The 23,905-nt window shown below is 34.0% G+C and overlaps 1 protein-coding gene across 2 annotated transcripts in view; it reads left to right on the forward strand.

Annotated features, from left to right (window-relative positions):
* Nucleotides 1-23,905, forward strand: part of LOC145243417 (uncharacterized) — a 136,680-nt gene that overhangs the window by 26,086 nt on the left and 86,689 nt on the right. For both annotated transcript variants that reach the window (XM_080106279.1, XM_080106280.1), the window contains exons 2-6: nt 12,211-12,296; nt 16,075-16,130; nt 19,625-19,683; nt 19,867-20,030; nt 22,517-22,658. In XM_080106279.1, coding sequence (XP_079962405.1) covers nt 12,211-12,296; nt 16,075-16,130; nt 19,625-19,683; nt 19,867-20,030; nt 22,517-22,658 — 507 coding nt within the window. The remainder of the gene's footprint in view (nt 1-12,210; nt 12,297-16,074; nt 16,131-19,624; nt 19,684-19,866; nt 20,031-22,516; nt 22,659-23,905) is intronic.

Raw genomic sequence — 23,905 nt, forward strand, 5'->3', positions numbered from 1 at the left:
TGTAAATTTGAACTTAGTTTTAATTTCTTTTCTCTTATATATATATATATATATATATATATATATATATATATATATTCTAGTCCTACTGGAGAATTCACACGCTGAAGCAGGCATGACACTAAAGACGGTCATTGAGATCCTCCAGCATCCCAAGCCTCTACGCGTCACAACTCCCCCATCGCCACAGGACCATTTTCACAGACAAATGCCTGAGGGAGTATCTATACATAGATGATGTTACGGAGTCTTAGCTTTGTACGACAGCTGTCTCTCTCTCGGTTCAAAATGTTGAGGTCCAGCAACAAGCAAGAGCAAGATAGCCAGCAACAAGTTAAACTGCAGACCAGCTTAATGCGGGTACTGGTCTCCCGCTTTATGGGTTTTTTTAAATCAGAGATTTGCTTCTCCTAGAAAGGTTGCCTTCATCACGGCTTACGGGAGCCCTCTCCACCCCAACACACACATACATACACACAAACATAGGCGGTGCTAGTTGGCCGTTGATTCCGAAAAAGGGTTCATTCGCCCTTTGGAAGGTCTTGTTTTTAATCCTTCAGGGAGACTAGCCACCCTCCCCACCAAACAAGTCTGGTGGGGGAACCAGTTTAGTCGCCAGTGACCTGACCATGAGGCAGGTAGTACTGGGTTACAAGGTACCAGTAGTATATTGACATGACCTGACACACACACACACACACACACACACACATATATATATATATATATATATATATATATATATATATATATATAATAATTTAAGCAAAACCAAATAATCAAAAATATACATTATTATGACCACGTATTCTGAGATTTACTTGATGAAAGGCAAATTAGATTTGAGTTGGTTCACTGAATTCTGGATGCATTCTGGGTTTTATCATCTTCAGTTTAACATCTGTTTTACGTGCTGGCATGTGTAGAACAGCTTTGAGAAACTGATTTCCAAATTAACTAGGTCATCATTTATTCATCTTTGTTTCAAATTCATTTTATCATTTCTTCTGCTATTCTTGGTCTTCCCCTGCTAACTGACCCTCTTAACTCAGTCTGATGCTTATGCATAAATAAATTAATAAATAAAAATGATGCATCTTAAGTAAACACACTAGTATGTAATTACATGTCATGTTAAAATTAGTAAAAATTCTAGAAATTATGGAAAATGATTTCGTAGAAAAATAATTACAAGTAAAAATGAAAATATATTCTTGTATATTATCGATCCACTATTTTTTATTTGAAATCACGGAAAAAAGGGAGATAAATTAATTTGCCATATGGAATTCTGTACGACAAATTCATTTCCCATGATAAAACAATTTTTTTTTGTGATTTTAAGAAACTAAAACTGCATTATTCGATTAATTTTATTTGTAATTATTTTTCTACTTAATCATTTTTTTTCTTCATAATTTTTGGAATCTTTACTAATTTTGATTAGTGTTTTTACTTAAAATGAATTTAAAAGAATTTTTGTTATAACAAGAGAAGTTCAGTTGGTAAATTTCGATACCAGATTAAGAAGTTATGTGAAGTTGGATGACATAGATATCCGAAATGACCGACCTGTATAGAAAAGTCCTTCTTCAAGAACTTTTCTAGAATTAGTAGGGGGATGTGATACATTTATCAAAATGTATAATAAATTATTGTATTGATTTTTAGCCCAGAGAGGATATATTTTCACTATATTTTATTTACTGTATCATTTTTGCGCCAAAAAGATCCATTCTCGTCTGCTTGTTCACATTTTGTAAACAAAACAAAAAAAAAAGGAGGGAGAGGCCTATCGAAGGGTGGAAGAGGAAAGAGAAAAGAAGGAGAGGAGAGAGAAAAGATAGAGAGAAATTGTATAGAGAGAGAGATAGGCCGTATATAGAGAGAGATAAACTTTATAGAGAAAGAGAGAGATCGTATAGAGAGAGAAGGGCCTGAAAAAAGTTGTCAACAGTCAGTGGAGCTTTGTGCTTCAAAGCGACAAGACGTAAGTCAGTGAAGGTCAGGGTGGCGAACTCAGCGAGGCAGCGGCGTCGCGGGAGTAAATATCAATGACACTAGCCAACGTTGGCGGCGACGGTAAAAATCTGTTTTGATCAGCAGTCAGTTAGAATATTGACTGAAGAAAAGAATTAATCCAGTGAAGGAAGGGTCAAAGGAGCAGTGAAATATTTATTATAAATCAAGGGTTTCGATGAGCTTCAAAAATAAAGACTAATATGCATGCGCGTAATGAAATGTAAACAATCCGAAGGACAGAAGTACGAAAACTAACCTGCACGCGCATAATAAACAATTTACAGGAAAGAAATATATATATAAAAAAGAGACAAAAGAAAGGTCACATTTCAAAGGATATTCAGTGAGTTTTTCAACCAAAACTTTCATTTCTCCAACATCTCTCTCTTACCCTAGAACCTGTATCTAACTGAGCAGATGATTTTTTTGTCTTTAATGTGAACATTGACTGTTGATGATATATTTTTCTCTCGGTAGAATTTGAATCATTAAATCATTTCATTTAGTTAGACATTTAATTTGTTTTCTTGAATTGAATTTTATTTTTTTTTTTTATTTAAATAAAAGTTTGTTCATTTTGCGATGATACTTGTCCTCGTTATTTCTCATGTGATTTCGTTGTCCAGTATATTTCATTTTATTGTTGTCTTCGAGACGGTTATTCCATTCCCATAACAATGCATTATCAAGGAACCTGGGAAATTTTTTTTTTAATATTTTTCATTACGTCACCCATCTCTACCATCCCCAGTAGGACTGGGATACGTCGTAACTATATATATTGTCTGTTTATTATACAAAAATTATTGGTTACATATGTGCATACATGTTTCAGTGGAATCCCAATTTAAGGAGACTGCTTCATCGGACCAAAAAAGGAGCGATGTTGAAACGAGAGTTAAGATTACATTCATATTTTATAAGATATTCAGGTGTGGTTTATGCTCTGGAAGAAAGTGAGATGTATACTTTGCAAATGTGAGCAGTAGGGGTTTTGGAGGGAGGTGTGGTGATGGAAGGAAGTAGAGCTGGGAGTGAAGGAAGAGGTGGGGAGTACAATCCCATGTGGTCAAGCTGTATCAGTGGGGAGGTATTGGTATTATTTTAACTTGGTGGTTGTTTATTGGCCTAAGTTTTCCCTTTGATCTGAAGTAATATTATACTCTCATTGCTGTTACTTCCCTATTTTAGGTTTTTACAGTTGTTTTTTTCTTTTCTGGTGGCTGTTCATTTGTTTCTCATTTTCAAATTATTTGTTTATTTATAAGATATATGTCCATATGGTAAAATTAACAGCCAGTGAACAGATATATAAGCTTATTTATATGATTTAAGTAAAGGTGGTATACTGGGAGTTATATTTTCTCTTGGTTCATTTATTAAGATATTGAGAGTGAGGGGTTATGAGTTGTAGTACTACTATGAGGAGGATCACTATTCGATTTTTACATCTTATTTAGCCTCCAAAGTGTTTGCAACTTATGGCTGATTCCACTTTTACATTTAATACTTTTTCACAGTCCTTAAAACTAATACTCTCATGTTTCTCTGCTAAACATAGATAACAGGGTGGAGTTAATGAATTACATGTTTTAGTCTTCCTTAGTATTTTTCCATTTGACTAAAAAATGTTTTGTTCGCCTCTATTGACTTCCAGTAGTGTATCGAGAGTGAGGTGTCCGTAGCATATGCTTTATTCATTGACAGTATATTACCATAGAATCTGTTTTTAAAGGTCATTGAGGTGCTGCCTATGTAGAATTTTTCTATTTCTGAGTTTTGTATAGTGCATATTTTAGCCTGGTATACCACCGAAGATGTGAGACAATTACTGCTTAGTAGGCATTTGGTCGGTGTTTGGCAATTTCAGGTCTTTCTGTTATCACTATTATTAGTGTCCGTAGTTGGATTATTTCTCTTTAATATTTTATTATTGTGCTTATTTATGATTCTTTCTAGGTTTTCAATACAACTGTAGCTAAGTTTTAAGGTGTTTTTGTTAAAAATTTTATGTAATGTACTACCTGGTGTGAAGTGTTTATCTATAAGATGTAGGAACCTATTCCGAAGTTTCGTTTTTACCATTAGTGAGGGGTAAACTAGATTATTTTTCTACCTCAATTATTAGATCTAGTCGTATTTATATTGCTTTTATTGTATTTAATGTTGGTATTTTTGTATCTGCTTTTTTGCATTGTTATAAATATTTTTGTATCTATTGAATATTTCCTCATTGGAGAAGTTATTGCTTATTCTACATTTGATGGATATGGGTATGTACTTAATAATAGAGGGTGGGTGGTTGGAGTGTTGGTGGATATATGTGGGGTTTGCATTTTTTTTAAATGTATGATTTGTAGCTAAATCAAAGGTGATGTCCAAAAAGTTGACTTGCTTAATATTGCTGGTAATTTCCACCTTAAAGCGCATGTTTTTCATAAGCTTATGTATTTTTCTTCTAAGTCTGTCACATTTTATGCTTGTGGTGTCCTTAACTATCATCAGACCGTTGTCCCTGTATAAACTTATATCCTTGATTTTTTATATTGCTGTTTAGAGTGATGTTATGCAGTATGAATAATCCAACTAGGTATGTGGCTTCTGCTGAGTCCAGGGAGCCCATGGCTAAGTCAAAGAAGCCATTTCAGCTATTTTTTGTCCATTGCCCACTGCTACTAATAAATTCATCACTGTCTCTCTCTCTTTCTTTAGTGATGAATTTGGTCACATCTTTGAAAACGTTATTTCTCAAGTTTAATTTGAAAATTTCGAAAACCAAATAATTTTATGATTTTTTAAAAATAATTGAAATAATTTATTTTTCTGAAACTTTTGTTAAGACAACTATATCAAAGAAGATTTTGTGTGTTTTTCTTTTTTTCTCTTCATTTTGCTGGTGCTATTAACACCAAGTGGAGAAAGAAAAGGTGTACATCTGATGTTATTGATGGTTGTTTTAAAGTCTGAAATGAATGTGCATTGCGTGGTTGGAGGAACTTAGTCACATCTTTAAAAACATTATTTTGTTAGTTTAATTAAAATAGAAACAAAAACATGATTTTAATCATTTAATAAAAAGACAACATTATTCAGCTTTTTATTTATATATATACACACACACCACCAAATAATGATACATAATTTTGGACTAAATAATTAAAATCATTTTTTTTTTTTTTTACTGAAGTTCACAGATGATGAGGGGAGGTTTTATCATGATTTTGCCATTGCTTATGACCTCACTCAGATTGTTCGCCAACCCACCCGTGTGTCCGATACACCCGGTCAATATGCAAGCCTCCTAGACCTTTTTCTCTCAACTTCCCCTGAGCTATGTTCATGTTCCGTTGATTCTCCTCTAGGATCCTCCGACCACTCCGTCGTATCAGTTAAGATAAAAACGAAATGTAATAAGTCCCCAGACGTACCCCTCCACCGTACTGTATACCGATACTCTATGGCTGACTGGGATAGCTTCCGTACATTCATATCTGATTTACCTCTGCACTCCATGTTTAAAAAGGAAGTGTCCTCTATAGTATCAGATCTGACCGAATAGTTAATTGTAGGCATAGACCAATTCATACCATCTAAAAAATACCAACAAAAACCTAACAGCCAGCCATGGTTCTCCTCAGAATGTGCTGCTGCTATCGCGCACAGAAATCACTTTTTCCATAGCTACCAACGCAATAGATGCACTGAGACTAAAGCTGCTTTCAGGATTGTCAGCAACCACTGTAAAAGAGTAATAGAAAATGCAAGAGAGCTATATGCCCAGGCTGTTAAATCCAAGGTAGCTGATCAGCGGCTTGGTTCTCACCAGTTTTGGCAAATAACAAATAGGATCCTGAACAGAAGTGTGCGTTCTATCCCAACCATTATCAATGGACCAGAGGTCATTTCGTCAGCGTCAGACAAGGCTAAACTATTTGCAAAGAACTTTGCAGCTAATTCTACCCTATGCGACGAAAGCCATCAACTCCCCATATTTCCTCCTATAACACAGAACAAGCTAGGTAACATACAAATATCCATGTATGAGGTCGCCAAGCTAATCAAGAACCTTGATTCCAGTAAAGCAACTGACCCTGATGGCATCCCAATTATAGTGTTAAAAAAGCTTCAACCAGAACTCACTCCCATACTTACGAAACTATTTAAGCGCTGCCTTAAGGAGAAGTGCTTTCCGACTCCCTGGAAGACCTCATCAGTTTGCCCTGTATTTAAGAATTCAGGTGATAAGTCATCTTCCTCTCAGTACAGACCAATAAGTCTCCTGTCTGTTATAAGTAAGTTGCTGGAATCCATATTAAATAGAGAAATAGTCAACCACCTCAGCAGGAACAACTTTCTTAGTGACACACAATATGGTTTCCGCTCTGCAAGATCTACTGCAGATGTGCTGACGGTTATATCCCACAGGATTAGTGAATCTCTTGACAAAGGCTTCCTTTCTAGGGCAATTGCTCTTGACATATCAAAGGCCTTCGACAAGGTATGGTATAAGGGTCTACTTCACAAGATTTCCAGCTACGGTATAACAGGAAATGTTTTCTCAATCATTAAATCATTTCTCTCCAATAGGCTCATAAGAGTAGTGGTAGATGGACAAAAATCGGAGGCCTGCAATATAAATGCTGGTGTCCCTCAGGGGTCAATCCTGGGCCCAACTCTCTTCCTGATCTACATCAATGATCTCCCTAAACACATACTTAAATCATTCGTTGACATCTATGCTGATGACACGACCATCTACGGCAACACATCAAAGGCTGTAAATGACAAAGTTCTCTCTGATTCTCTCTCCTCTGATCTCGAGCGCGTGGTTCAGTGGGGGAAGATGTGGCTGGTTACCTTTAATGCATCCAAAACCAAACTCCTATCCTTACATCATCAACGCTCTGATCCCCATCTGGCATCAATTGTGATGGATGGCTCTCATCTGGGTGAGGTTTGACCTTTACTCCTGATCTGAAATGGAACACGTACATCAAGTCTGTTGCCAAGGTCGCTGGAAAGATGGTGGGATCCTTCTACCGCTCCAGAAGATATCTCACTACTGATGCAATTCTCTATCTATATAAAAGCCAAGTACGTCCAAGGATGGAATACTATTGCCATATCTGGGCAGGAGCTGCTAAAAACAGCCTATCCTGCTTTGACAGAGTACAAAATAGACTTTGTGGCTTAGTGGGGGATGCCCTTTTCTCTACCCTGCAACCTCTCTCCCACAGAAGAGACGTTGCGAGCCTATCCTTGTTTTATCGTTATTTCCATGGCAGGTGCTCGTCTGAACTCCAATCTCTGGACCCCCCTCGCCAATCTTTAACGAAAAACACCCGTCTAGCTGAATCCACTGTGAAAAATTTCCCCCACTCTTTATCTGTGCCTAAATCAAAACGTGGATTCCATGAACAAAGCTTCTTTCTTAGAACTGCACGCCTGTGGAACTCTGTTCCGTCTGCCTGCTTCCCACCGGACTACAACTTGGATGTGTTCAAGTCCAACGTTAACAAATTCCTAATGAACCGCCCCCTTAAGTAAACACTTCATCAAATCTCCACACTAACGTAATGTACTTGCAGTAACCCTTATCCCTGAGTGGCTTCCGGGCCTTGATAAGTGGTGATCACTGTGTAATAAAAAAAAAAATAAAAAAAAACCCTAACAAGGCATATTGCCAGTTGGACGTCAGGGCTGCTATTTGGGACCATGCTTAGGAAAGATTAACAAGCTGTTGGTTTACATTACATTTAAACTGTGTGTGTGTATTTTATCTTTTAACCAAAAGCTAAGGGTGAGGTAACCCCTACAGAAACCTCCAGAGAAGCTTAGATCCTGTAAGCTGTGGCATACATGACCCATCGGCATGTGGAATATGCTCTGGTTCCCAGCAAACTAAGTCCCAGTCATGGATCAAGTGGCATAATGGGTGGAGAGGGTTCCGTAAGCCGTGGTGAAGGCATCTCTCTAGGAGAAGGAAACCCCTGATATAAAACCTGCGGCAACTGCTGCATCCAATGATGTTGACTTGCTCTTCCTTTTTAGTTCAGTGTGACAGTTGTTCAGAAAGTGGGATTGTCTCGGTGCAAAGTCTTTCCTCACTATAAAAAGCTTCAAGCACAGGCATTACTTGATATGTAATGGAATACACATTTTACCATCAGTGTGTATCTCGATAACAAAAAGGCTAGCTGTAGCCTAAAACGGCGAATGGACACTCAATGAGGACTGATGTGGATATGGGCGTCAATGGAAATAAAGGCTCCGGAACATCCAAGGTCTGGTCTGGCAGGTGTTCAGGGCACCACAGCCTGGACCCGGTCATCAGCAGATGTGCAGGACTGTAGAAGGTTCATAGAAGTGACCGTCCGGTACGTGCTGCTAGTGGCGCTCATGTCTGCCTCATTTGAGCCAGAGATGTATTAAGTAATGGTAATACTCAAGAACGAGTTTGGTGCCATCATACACACACACACACACACACACACAGAAACAAGTCATAGCTCATTAAGTCACACATTGCGTTTAAATGAATGACGTCATAAAGGATCTCTTCCTGATGTCTTCAACCTGTTTTAATAAATGATGTTATCCCTTTATGACAACCAAATATGCAAGATAACAACCTATGTCCAGAGAGTTTTAGTAGTATGTAGGTATACATATGTATATTTTCTTTTCAGCATGTGTTCATCCATCTAGTGATTTAAAAAAAAAAAAAAAAAAACTACTGCTGATATTTACCTTTTATTCTCTAAATTATGGGTCATTGCAATAATATTTCTAAATACACATGTTTAGAACTTCCATTCTTATCAGTGAAGGAAATAATAATTACTACTAGTAAGGGAGATTTGAACTCCGTTATGTTATCCTTAACTTTGTATTCAGCCCTCAAGTAATTAGCACAAGAAGTAAGGGAAATTATGTTCTATTAATACCGATAAGGCGGATATGAACAATACACAGTCAGATAGTATTCAATGACTGTAGCGTCAATGTTTACACATCGACATACGAAATCAAAATGCATAATATAATCTGCGCATACACTATCCTAAATAAAAACAAATAATTATATTTTGGACCAATCAGAAAACTTTCTGAATTTATTTGAAATGGTTTTTCTTGGAGCTACCCAAATCCTTTTAAAGGACTGAAATTTCTTTCAATAAACCAGTGGAACCCAGTTGACCCGAGTCTATGGATTGGTGTCACTGGCCCTTTTTCCCTCAGCAATACCTTTCCACTCACACACAGACCCACACAACTCATTGACTTATTGTTATTTGGCAATCTACATAAACCTTATTTATTATATATATTTATCCAATCTTTTTCACTGAATTTCAAATATAATACAAAAATAAATGAACATTAACTCTCATAAACAACTTTCACTCAATTATAATTTATAAAAATGAGCAGAGAAGTTTCAAATAAGATTTTCTTGACCCCTGAAACTCACAACACTTAAATAATCAATCCAAACTTCCTCTAATGTCTCGGCAAATGAAACCCTTTGTTTTTACAAGAACTCTAAAAATATTCATGAACATTCTATGTTTTTCTATTGCTGTAAACCTTCCATTTTAAACATGTATTCTTTTGTGAATATATGCCGCCTTAACTCCTTATTTTGTTTTGTTTACTGTATTACAATGTCTCTTGTTTTCTCACATTTGAATATAAAACCTGAAAACCTTTTTACTGAAAATATTTCTCTGAATCTGGCTCATCCCCAAAATATCTTCTTCCATACCCTAAAATAAAACTTTCAAAAACCTGTTGTGAACACATCCCTAAAAACTAATAACCTCCTCCCCATAACTGACGCTTGCATGCAGAATTAGAAAAAGCATAGTTTTACATAAGAATGCCAAGTTCTATCACTTTTTCTTCCAAAATAGAGAAAAAGTGAAGAATTTATTCAATTTTTTTGTGAATTAGTATTTTAAGTAACTAATGCATATGAATTTTGAACCTCAAGTTTCCAGGCTTTAAATTCTTATAAATTTTGAACCACTTAGAATATTTACATAATTCAAATAATTTTGAACTTCATTTACAGATCTCTTTATGACTATTGTGATTAAATAACAATAACCTTAAATAAAAAATGGACTTAGAATGCAAGCATTTCTTTTCCTGTTCAAAAAGAGCAGCCACATGTCAACTGCCAACTATTGTCCAGCTAGTCTTATTAATTACTAGCAGGGAGACCCGACATTGAATGAGGATCAATGAATGTTTCACCCTCCCATATTTTATTATCATTGAAATTGAAAATTGCCTATTTTTCAATCAAATCTATTAATTGCCTGCTCAAGTTGGGAACTCACTGTAGTGTACCAGAAGGAAGTTTCATATGCCTCCCAATAGTGATTTTCACCCCTGTCATATCAAAGAAGCTACTGTTGATTTTATATACTGGGCCTTTCTGCTTGTGTGGTAATTAGGGATGTACCAATTATCAAATTGGCGGATTAATAGGTTTTCTAATGCTGATTTATCAGCAAATTTTGTTGTCATAAATGATACTAATATTAATTATATTGTAAATGAAGACAAATTAACTCCCTTTTTTACTTGCCAGTGAAAATTTATCCAAGAAACATGCATCGTCTACACCATATTATCAAATAACAGGCATGACGTGCTGTTAACATGTAGACTTTTACAACTGCACTGAATTCGAGGCAAATAGATGTAAACATATAGAAAATTTCCCTCCTTTCTCTTCCTATGGAATTAACATTGTTTTACTTACAATCACTGTTAAAGAAAATTATTACTTCATTTTTTAGCTTTTCTGTTTATATTTTTCTAGTTTAGATAATGTATGTTTTATTGAGATAAATTACTAATTAGATATCGGATATATATAATCTCAATATGCAAAAAAGTTAACTAGATATTAACAATCTTCAACCATTATGGCAACCAGTTTCTGCTGAAAGTATTTGATTTCAATCCCAAGAATAACAGTACAGCTGCTTGCAAGTTATGTCAATCTATTACATCAAAGGGTGGCAAATCAGTAAAAACTTTTGCAACTAATATGTTAAACTATCTTAGAAATGTTGCTTCAAAAGAAGCAAAAGTTGCAGATAAAAAAAAGGAAGCACAATGAATATTCAGGGACAGACATTCCAGGAACAAGTGGCAGCAACTACGAGCCAGCCAGTAAAACACCAAACTACTATAGAATCAATATTGGCCAAAAAGAAAGTTTGGAATAATGATTGCTGTTAATATTCAACCATATTCTGTAACATCTGACATTGGATTTAATAGGCTTATTGTAAAACTTTGTTCAAATTACAGAATTCCATCAAAAAAGTACTTCACTGTAAAATAATTTTCAATATGTTTATAAAAGCAAAACAAAAATTCAACTGTCTCTTATTGAAATTAGCAGCATTTTATGAACTACAGATATTTGGACAGCTACAGCAGATAATACTCCCTTTCTTAGTTTGACAGGTCATTGGCTTTCAAATGACTTTGAACAGTGCAAAGCTGTGCTTAGAGTTATTCCATTCCCTGGTGCACAGTCAGGTGCAAGAATAAGTGAAGAATTGCTCAATGTTTTGGATGAGTATAAAATCTTCAATAAAGTTTTTTTAGTCTTGTGGGATTCAGGAACAAATATGGTTGCTGGTGTCAGGGAATGTGATTTAGAATGACTATCATACATTGTAACTCAAGCTGTGAAGACAATCATTACATTTAACAGAAATACAGTTTCTCACATTAATCGCTTTTTATTAGAAATTAGCAAATTAACTGAAATACAGGATCAGCTTAATTTGGAAAAAACTCGTTCAAGATGTGACCACATGGTGGAATTCAACATATTATATACTGAAAACTAGCAATATCTCAGAAATGCATTATATTAGGAATGTGAAAATTGGTACACTGATAAATAAATAAAAGTTGAACAAATTTCATCTAGAAAAAATTTCTAAAAATTTTTAAAGGGATCTACAAAATCAGAGCAAAACTTACCAAAAATGCACTTTGAACAATTTTGCTAAAATTCAAGCTTTTTGTCTATTGATCCCCAAAACAGACTTGTAACTATGTCCCCTATTGATGCCTATAACAATGTCCTTTTATCAATATCTGTAATGCTTTTATTAAAAACTTATGTATGACAAATATTTCTCATTTCAGTTGTGTCGGTGTACAAGAACATCAAGCCTCGGATATCGAAATTTATCACTGCCCAAACTGCCAACTTGAACATGGACCTCTTGTTTGTGAGTATTGTATTGACAAAATAGAAACGCATTCATATATTGACATATTATTATTTACACATGAAATTTTTTATTTATCTTTTTATTAATACTTTTACTTGATGAAATTAGTGATTAAAACATATATAGGAAATATAAAAGCAGTAAAGGAAAAAAAACAAAAATTTCTATATTTTTTTTTTTTTTTTTTTTTTAAATAAATATTTATCTTATGAATTTCTTAATCTAAAAATTGATAATTACCTACCATTTTATAAAAAGATTATTTGTAAAGATGTTTGCAGTGTAAATAATGAGACATAATTAGCATATGAAACTGATGACGGTGTGGAGAGTCATAATAAGTGCCCACGATTGACTGCAGATATCCATGAAAGACAACCATACAGCATTGATTGATTGATACAACGTCTAGGACCACTCGGCCATATGTCACTAGGACAATTCTTGGTTGATTTTTGTTAATGTTAAACCTATGTTGTTATTCAAGGTTTTCTCTCTCTATCAACAAAAACCAACTAAGAATTGTCCTAGTGACATATGGCCGAGTGGTCCTAGATGTTGTATCAAAGTTTACAGTTACCCAAAGGTGCCGAATTCAATCCTGAACGAAGGCAGTAAAAAGTAATATTCAAAACAGAGAATCAGCAACTATGTCCCAGAGCCTAGCTGGAGTCCGAACACGGTACCCCCGTAGTAATAATAATAATAATAATAAAGGGTTGGGTTCGAGACTCCTAACAAACGGTTCCCCAGTTCGATACAAAACACCTGATGAAGGCCGGAGGGCAAAACGGCCGAAACGTTGTGACTATAACAACCAAGATGAGGAAGTCAGTCCGAAAATCTCAATCGATAAAAACACCTCATCTCAAAAATACAGACAATTACTAACCATACAGCATTTTGTTGGTTACATTATACTATCTCTGGGATATGTATATTTCATGCACATGTGTGTGTATATTTTAAACACAGGTTTATTGGTGATCAACAAAGGTAAAACTGAAAAGGAATGAAAATTATTTCAGAAATGCGTAAATAGAAAATGAAGACAAAGCGAAGATAAGGAGTTCAAAAACTTAAAAGAGAGTCATAGACTTGATAAACTTACAGAATAGAAAAATTTTGAGCATAAAAAAAAAATACTGCTAGAAAGGAAAACAAAAATTATGCTATGTAACAGCCAAGTTACAAGAGGTTAAATGGACATTTCGCATGTGAGTAAAAAGTAAGACTAAAAAATAATACTAGCATTATTCAATTCTACCTTTATAGAAAAGATAGGCAACAATTCTTACCAGTGATGCTTAAAAAATATCAAGATCCTTAATAGGAAAAAAAAATATACTATTATAGCCTTGAGGAAGGCAGCTAAATAGATCATGGATGAGCACTGGAAGCCTCTACCGGTGATAAGTCTGAAGGAAACTCCTTAGAAAAAAAGGCGAGCAAAGGGAGATAAATGCTAAGAAATCTATTCTGTGTTAGACAGAACATACATGGCTTCATCATAATATGTTGTAGACAACTATATTATCCATCAAAGTTCTTTGATCGAGCAACATTTAGTGTTCAGGAGTCAGATGCATAAAACAGGATGGATTCAACTGGTGCCTTGAAAATTTGAGTTTTGCCTCATTCATGATAGCAGACGTGAATCCTCCTAGATAGTTTAAAGTTCTGAACAAATTTGATTACCGCACTATCCGAGACTACCAGACTGGTGGTTGTTGAGAGCTTCAGGTGCATGTATTTGGCTTTTAGGGCATTTAGTAACAATCTAATTTTTCCACATTAAAAAATGACCCTGGTGTCTAACTCTGTCCCGTGGGAAGACATTGTAAATAGGAACAATCTAATTTTTGGTTGTGTCTTTCCTGCACAAAATAGAATATCCTGCATGAAAAACACACAAAAATACCATAACAACCCAATTTTTTATGCCGCCCTCAACAATTGAAAGATTTATCCTTATAGGATCAACTCTCTCATCATATCCAAACAATTAAGAGGAAACTGTTTTTTTTTTTGTTGTTTTTGTTTTTTTTTGTCCTAAAATGAACTAAAGAACTTAATTCTCGTTCTAAACAACATATTTAAAAGGTTACGATTGACAAAATTCTCTGACGCTACATATTTTGAGATTTTGAGATACAAACTGGTTATTCTGATGACAGACGATTTCTAATGTGTTTTTATTATTTCAAAATGCCAAACAATAAATAAAATTGGTAAAGTCTGAAGATTGTGCGAAAGAAACAAGATGGCCACCTGATTTCGAGTTTTCTGTAAAAACAAAACTGAGTGAAACTGAAACAAAAATGAAAAACCGAATTGTTAACGATAAACAATGAAACGAAGAAAAGTGTTGTGTAATTATTTAGAGAACTACTTTGTTTTGAAAATGTAATTCTTTCAGATATTTAAAAAAATTTAATTCAAAGTCTGAAGATATTCTGAAAAAAAAATAATTTTGAGCATGATAAATTACAGATTTCGCACTTCCAACAATTGGCTATTAACCAATACTTATCAATCCATTGAATCTATACGAAATTGTCAGCCAACTTTGTGATAAGTTGTAATGTTATTATTTCTTCAGTCTGTATGAAATCATTGTCAAAAACATCAACATTTTTTTTTGCATTTTCACCCCAAACAAGGCACGGTGCCACTTCATGTAGGGAGCTACTATCTGGAACATGATTGTAGAGATACTATGTAGGGAGTTGAGCAGCAAGATGGCTGTTTACACTTGGACTTCTGTATGTCAGTACAGTCTGGGAAGCAGGAACCCGGAAGGGAATTTCAAAGTTTAACAGTTCTGGGAAAGAAACTATTAAAGTAGAAGGCTTTCTGGCATCTGGGGATCCCTACTGTGTAGAGGTGGGATTTTGCTGGCTGTTGGGTTTGTCGGGGGGTATTTACGTCACAGGGGGTACAAGGGCTTGTAGTTCGTCAGAGCATCCACCATTAAAATACTTGTAAAACAGGCAGAGGGATGCAACATTTCATCGGTGGGAGAGAGGCTAAAACCTAGTTGACAGTTCAGGACCTAGTAGATGGCGACTCTATTCTGAACCCTGTCCAGAAGTGAGAGACTAGTAGCAGATGCACCAGCCCAAATGTGACAACAATACTCTATACATGGGTGGATGGTGGCTTTGTAGAGGTACAGGATACTTTCGGGCGTTAGTAGCTTTTTAGCATGGTAGAGAGAGCCCACCTTTGTAGCAGCCTTGGCAATGCCCTCGATGTATCTGTTCCAACTCATGTTCCCTTGAACGTTAAGCCAAGGAGTTTGAACGAACTATATGTTTGGTGCATTTTAAGAGCCATATTTTATTGTGGAATATTAAAATTACAGGTACAAGTCCTAGTTTCATATTTTGTTTCAGTTTCACTTGGTTTATTTTTTTACATAAAATTCAAAATCAGGCATCCATTTTGTTTCTTCGACTCAATCTCTAGACATTACCAGAAAAGTTATATTACTACTCAATTTATTTACAGAAAAGTGTTATATCCTTCTTACAAATTCATTGTATTAGAATTTAAAATTCTTGTAAACAATTCTGAAACAAGTTTAAAGCATTTTTTTTTCATAAAGAGTTTGTAGATCTCCATTTTTATTTTTTTTTTTATTTTATAAATATGATCACGTTATTACATATATTATAATGCAGTATATTTCATTAAATGTCAACTTTTCTCTGGCTTTTTTTAAATATTTCTTATTGGCTATTGCTAAAGCAATTTGTATTTTCTATTTAAGTGAAAAAGAGACGTAATTGGCATCGTCATGATTACTCAGAGACAGACTCTTCAAAAGTAAGTACCATTAAATTTTGCCTACATTTTCCTTATGTACATACATATATATTTTCCTTATCAAGGTTTAGGGACAACTCGAGTATAAGGATTAAAAGGCTGGTTGGTTGAACGACGAGTACCATGATGAAAAGATTGGAAACCATGAATGGAATGAGCAGACCATTAGGGTGGCTTGATAAGTATTTGTTTGCATTAGACTTGAAGATAATCATGCTATGTTTGGTTGGGAAACATTTGGATTTTGTTCAAAGATGAAAGAAACTTTGTCTATAGAAGGTGTGAAAGTTTCATCTGCAGCTAAACAAACTTGCATGAATAGAGTTTCTTTCCAAGAACTACCTATCTGTGGAACACAATGCCATGGGGATGCTTCCTACCTGACTACAACATAGACGTTTTCAAATCCAATGTTAACAAATTTTTGTTTTTTTTGAATAATCAAATTCAATTATCTCCAGTCTTCAAGGTGCTTATCTGACCATCCATGTAGCATTTATTCTTATCCTTGAGTGGCCTTTGGGCCTTGATAAGCAGTGACTCATTATAACAAAAAAAAATTTGTTTTATTAGTTAGGCACAAGGTTTATTAAATGATGTGTTTAGTTTGTGCAAAACTATTTCTAAATTGTTGGAGTAGTATTTCCTATTACTCTCACTTCCGTATTTTCTTCTACGATTCTGGTGAAAAGCATGTGAAGATCCTATATGAATCTGATTCAATATCCATTTCAGAAAGACCAAACCATGCATTAAGAAACAAAAAAAGAAAAAAAAAATAATCCAAATATGAAACAATATAGCATAGTGTAAAAATGAATCTTATTTATTGTTAAGATTGAGATTATATAGTCTTTCTCTTGCTCCAACTACTCAGAGAAAAGGAAGCCATATGTGAATGAACAGAGACCACAGCACACTTCTCACTTTTCTTTACACTTCTCTTTCTTCACTTAAGATGAGAAACAACAAATTATTGGATGTAGGGTTTGCACTCATTCCCCTATTTGAATCAAAGGTGGAAACCAAAAAAAAAAAGATATCATAAAACAATAGAGAAAAATAAATGGCTATATTGTAAATTATCCTAATTCCTGAGTCAAATCATATGCGACACTTTTAAAGGATTTTTAATAATAGTCAGTTGAAGAAAAAGATTTGAAAATGTAAACCTCTCAGGAAAAATTCAGACTTACTTGTAAACATGAAACAAAATCATTTTTTGTGCCTACTAATGCAGAGTTAACATGAGGACCAATGGGATGTTGATATATCTCCAAGTGAAGTAAAGGCATTACATCATCTCTCTCTTCTGGTGCTACCAGAGCGGCCTGTCTGAAAATAATGGCTTTGTGACCTAAAATGCACCAAACATTGATGTTATTGTTTTATGTTTTTCCTTTCCCTTTCTAAAACTCAATCATGTTCTACAAAGTCAACAAAAATGATTTTCCTCTATAAAACAATCAATCTGATAGGCTCATAAGAGTAGTGGTCGATGGACAAAAATCAGGGGTCCTCAGTATTAATGCTGGAGTCCCTCAGGGGTCCATCCTCGGCCCAACTCTCTTCCTGATCTACATCAATGATCTCCCTAAACACATACTTAAATCATTCGTTGACATCTATGCTGATGACACGACCATCTACGGCAACACATCAAAAGCTGTAAATGACAACGTTCTCTCTGATTCTCTCTCCTCTGATCTTGAGCGTGTGGTACAGTGGGGGAAGACGTGGCTGGTTACCTTTAATGCATCTAAAACCAAACTCCTATCTTTACATCATCAATGCTCCCCATCTGGCATAAATTGAAATGGATGGCTCTCGTCTAGGAGAAGCCCCATGTTTTGACAAGCTTCTGGGCTTGACCTTTACTCCCGATCTGAAATGGAACACGTACATCAAGTTTGTTGCCAAGGTCACTGGAAGATGGTGGGATCCTTGTACCGCTCCAGAAGATATCTCACTACTGATGCAATTCTCTATCTATATAAAAGCCAAGTATGTCCAAGGATGGAATATTGCTGCTATATCTGGACAGGAGCTGCTAAAAACAGCCTATCCTGCCTTGACAGAGTACAAAATAGACTTCGTGGCTTAGTGGGGGATGCCCTTTTTTCGTCCTTGCAACCTCTCTCCCACAGAAGAGACGTTGCGAGCCTATCTTTGTTTTATCATTATTTCCATGGCAGGTGCTCGTCTGAGCTATAATCTCTTGTCCCCCCTCGCCAATCTTTCACGAAAAACACCCGTCTAGCTGAAACCACTGTCAAAAATTTTCCCCACTCTTTATCTGTGCCTAAATCAAAATGTAGATTCCATGAACAAAGCTTCTTTCTTAGAACTGCAAGCCTGTGGAACTCTGTTCTGTCTGCCTGCTTCCCACCTGACTACAACCTAGATGTCTTTAAGTCCAACGTAAACAAATTCCTGATGAACCCTGCCCCCTTAAGTAGACATTTTATTAAATCTCAACACTAACATACTGTACCTGCAATAACCCTTATCCTTGAGTGGCTTCCAGGCCTTGGTAAGTGGTGACCACCTTGTAAAAGAAAAAAAACACTATGAATGAATATTTGAAAATATAAAGAATTTCTGGCATAAAATTTTTTATTTAGAATTACACTTGATTTAAAAAAAAAAATACAGAAAAATCTTTATGATGTACATGCTCATCAAAGAATGAAAATATCTTATTCCCAAAATGATATAAATGGAGCAAGATTTAAAAAAAAAATGTTTTTTTTTAAGAAAATCAAATTTTATAACTAGGTGGATGGGTCAGGAGGTATGTCATATTTTTGTTTTTAATTTGCATTAAAATTCAAGGGTGGACAAGTCTATTTGACTAATGAGATTTATCTATTTCTTCATAAGATTATCAATGGCTGCCCAAAAATACTTAATCGCTAAAAATCATAAAATTTCATTTAAAAAAAAACAAAAAAAACTACTTGATCAATTTATGTGATTTTTGGCGTATAACATCATTTCATTACGAGTATGTACACCATAAGGATTTTTCTGCAGTTTCTTTTTTAATAAGTATAATTCTAAACATGCACCAATATTTTTTTTTTTTTTCAGAATTAAATAACCTGAAAAGTGTTGATATGTTGTAAAACAAAACGACCAAACTCTGTTTATATATATATATATATATATATATATATATTAAAAGGACTATTTCCCATTTTATGTCAACATGTATTACATCATATCTCCTTATTTCAACAATAACGCATTTATCTCCTATTCACCTCTTCTAAAATAAACCTTCTTTGATACATCTTTGTGTTTCACTGTGCTTCGTGTTTTGTGATTTTTTTTTTCTGAATTCTTGCCTGACAGCTAGCCAACCAAACATTTACGTATGAATACCTGTCCCAGAACTGGTATATACACAATAAGGATGTCATTAGTATTAAAGTTTAATGTTTTTTCTTTCTTTCTTACCTACTCATTTTTTTAATTTAATTTTTTTATAGGCAGTCCAGACTGGAACTGTAACATTCATCAAAGAATTGAAAAACAGAAATTTCCCCAGGTAATTCTTTTATTTAATTCTTCTGCTAAAAGAAATGTTTCCATCCACAGGATAAAATGAATGCAAAATAACTTTGTTTTTTTTTGCTGGAATCAAACAATTTTTCTAAATCGACTTTCTATTGTTGCCATTGGTTTATTTTTGTTGCATTTCATCAATGGTTTTGTTTTTATTATTTTACAGTGCAGATGAAATCCCTATATTGCGGGTGAATGGTGATGATCTCACACAATCCTTTCTCGAAGAGAATGGATTTGATGTTCCTATCTTGGTGGGGAAAAAAGATGGTCTTAACCTTGCTGTGCCACCTCCTGATTTTTCCATTCAAGACATAGAAAACATGGTTGGTACGTATTGTCTTTTTGGAATTACCATAGTTTTCATTGGTTGCCTACTCTTTCTAGTGATCCTACCTTATAGCGGACAATCTTGTAACGGTAATCAAAGTAGGTAGAATTCTTTTTGCATTAATTAACCATTATTAATTAACCTGACACATTCTAATGGAAGAATTGAAACTTTTGCTTATAGTCAGCTAGCATACTTCCTAACTTCCGGCATAGCGCTAACAAAGCTGATCAGTTCCTTCACTTTTATTGTTTTTTTACTATTTCTATTGTGAAGCAATTTATTGAAATAAAATACAAGAAAAGGATATTATTGAAAAATATGCGATAAAAATTCACAAAATTATAAAAAGATGAAAATAACGTAATTGGTCTTTATTTGCATTTTTAATAACAAAATTTAAGAAAAAAAAAAGTTTTTATTTGAAATTTTATAAGAAATATGTTTATGAGATTAAAGCTTTTTTTTAAAATTAAAATTTTTTTTTTTATTTGAATTTATATAAGTATATGAATGTCTAAAACGTATATGAAAGTATAAAAATAAAATCATTGAAATCAAAATAACAATTTCAAATATCATTAAAAAAAAAACATATTCAATACATATTCCCAAAATACTTTAAAAGGATTTTAAAAAGTGTTTTCAATTATTCTTTAAAAAAGAATTAAACTAATTTCAATGATTCTTAATTAAAAATAAAACCAAAACAACTTTCCAATCATTATTAAATATAAAAAGTGAACAATTGGAAAAACATAATAAAAAGAAAAAATAGTACATGCACATGGAGAAAAAAAGCAAAGGAACTAATTTGCCTTGTCACTGCTTCCAGTAGCACTATGCCGGAAGTTAGGAAGTACATTAGCTGACTATAACCAAACTTTATTCAGTTATGTTTATTTTGGGAAAAAGAGAGTGCGCACAAAAAGCAAAAGATAAAAAAGAGATACTTAACTAGAAGTTCATGGCTTTGTTAATCCTAATTCTTGTCAAGATATCTCAAACAATACATCTGCTTGCTTTTGGGTTTTTAATTTTTTCTATTTTGATAACTCTTTTTCACTTGAAACAAATCATATTGCCATTTGTAACATAAAGGCCTACTATTTGAGATTTTGTGTAACAAGGAACTGTGCGGAGTTGAGCAGGGAAGTGTTTGTTTACATTACAGTTAAACTTCAGCAGGTTAGTACAGTCAGGGAAGCAGGAAAGGGAGAGAATTCCAGTCTAGCAGTTCAAGGGGAGAAAATAGAAGGCTTTAGACCTCAACAGTGAAGAGATGAGATTTTACTGTTTGTCAGGTTAGTTGGGAGTATGCATGTCGAGGGGGCACAAATGCTAAAAATTCATCAGAGCACGTTCTATTTAAGTACTTGTGAGACAGGTATGTGACATTGCGGTGATGGGACAGAGGTTAGAACTTGGTCAATAGTACGGGACCTATTAGAGTTGAGACTTTTGGACCCTATCTAAGAGTGAGGGACTAGATGTGATAACAATATTCCATATCTGGCCGAATTGTAGTTTTGTAAAGATATAGGACGCTCTGTTATGCAAGTAATTTTCTAGCACTGTAGAGGGAACCCACCTTTGCAGCAACCTTGGCAATGTCCCCAATGTATTTGTTCTGATTCATGTTGCCTGTGAATATTAGGGCAAGCTGTTTGAAAGATGGAGTTTCGGGTAAAGTGTTATTTGTCGTTATTTTCCCCTGCAGACTTTTAGAACTTCACATTTTCAAATCCTTGTCTGATTCCCTTCTACTAAACTTGTTTCCCACACAGGGCAAATTTAATTGTAGGGCCAGTTACCCGAACTTTGCTAACTCCTTGTCTACAATACATCCTGTTTATTACTTGTGTTAATTTCTCACAACAAATATTTTACAACCAAATAAACACTAGCTGATGTACCCAACAATAGTAAATCCTTTTTTAGCCAATTTATTTAGTCAAATAAAAATAGTTACAATTCCCATTTAACTTGATTTAGGGAAATTGTGTTATTCTTTTTAACAACAAAAAAGCTAGATTCTTTCACCAAAATACCATATTCACTCTATAGATTTCAGCCCACTTTAAAGATCACTTTGCTAAGTATCAAACCACCCACTGTTTTCCATTTCAGTTGAAAACAAGCAAGTCAGTCTTTAAATGGTGGTGGGAGCATGAACAAAAAAAATCTGGATGAAATATAGGGATGGATGGTGTCCTCCAAAATAGAAACAATATTTGGGTGTGGCCAAAAGTAAAATAAATATGCAGAGTGGGCATCTTTGGGGGCTCTCTAGTACCAAAAAATAAAAAGGTTTTCAATCAACTTCAACTTTTGTTGCATAATATATATATATATATATATATATATATATATATATATATATATATATATATATTTTTTCCTCATTGTTTTAAAGTTTGTTGAATTTTTTTATTTTCCTAAAATCTATTGCTAAATTATTAACTAATTTGAATTCTTTTTTCAGGTTCAATGCGGGAGATTGATGTGATCGACGTGGCCAGACAAGAAGACTACAAGATGTTAATGAGAGAATGGACTGAATATTATAATAGTCCTAATCGAGACAAAATATTTAATGTTATAAGTCTAGAATTTTCAAACACCAAGTAAGAAATCTCTCAAGTCTGATTAAAACAATTTAAAAAAAATAAAAGCTTATTTAATGCAAATAAGACTATTGATATTTGTGGTGCTTGTCCAGAATTTTCCCTATATTAAAAAATAAAAATACAGAAAAATCTTTATGGTGTACATACCAGTGATGGAACAAAGCAATTATATGCCAAAAATTATGTAAATCAGTTAAGTAGTTTTATTTTTAAGTAAGAAAATCAAATTTTATGCGTATCTGAGAAGTGGCTGTCTCATTTGCTATTTTGAAAAATATCTCGTGAAACAGAGAGAGATAACTAAACTTACTAGATTATGTTGTAATGCCTATTACTTCCTATTAATCACTTAAAAATGATTTGCTTTATAAAAATAAAATTACTTGATCAATTTATGTGAATTTTGGAATATGATATTTTTGTTTTGTCACAAGTATGTATTTTCTTTATTTTTGTTTTTAGTATGGGAGAATAATGAATGAGCTGTTATTTTATGTAGCTAAAAGCAAAATTGCACTTTTTTTTTTTCTTTTTTTTTTTTTTTTTTTGCATGGGAAATTTTAGAAACTGATTAAATTTATTATTTATGGTAAATTCCTATTTTTAATTTCTGTCAAGGAGGCAATATTTTCAGTCAAGTTTGTTAATGTTTGTATACAGCTTAGTGTCCACATCGCTTGGCCAATCATCACCAACTTGGTCAAAATATCGGTCATGAACTAACTTGGAACTGATTTAATTTTTGGAATATCTATATCAAAGGTCACAAAAAAGTTGACAGTAACCACAAAAATTGACATTGTTTTGTTTTTTGTTTTTTAAATTCTGGTGGTGTTATAAAAACTCTGGAATACTTTATAATAAAAGGATGTCTTTTGAAGCTGGTAAGATGAAAATGCAAAGAATGATTTTTAAGATGAAGATTGATAATTTGGATCGTCTGGATTAGTGTTCTCATCTCTGATGTTATTCAAACAGCATTTCGGTCAATGTAACCTCTGTCCTTCACATGTGTTTTGCTAAACTCTGAGAATGTGTACATAATTTTGAACAAAAGCTTTTATTTAATCTTTTTCTCATTCTGTCGGCCATAACTGGGTAGAGATCTCAAGTAATTCGCCCATACTTATGATTGAACTTCAACCTCCGAAAGATTGCCACTTGAAATTGATCATTATTTAGTATTTTTATTCTTTGCATCATGGGTCTATTATTCTAGATGGAGTAAAAATTTTGTCCTGATC

This window comes from Euprymna scolopes, chromosome 22, assembly GCF_053919585.1.
Source record: "Euprymna scolopes isolate OS-2025 chromosome 22, ASM5391958v1, whole genome shotgun sequence".
Lineage (NCBI taxonomy): Eukaryota > Metazoa > Mollusca > Cephalopoda > Sepiida > Sepiolidae > Euprymna > Euprymna scolopes.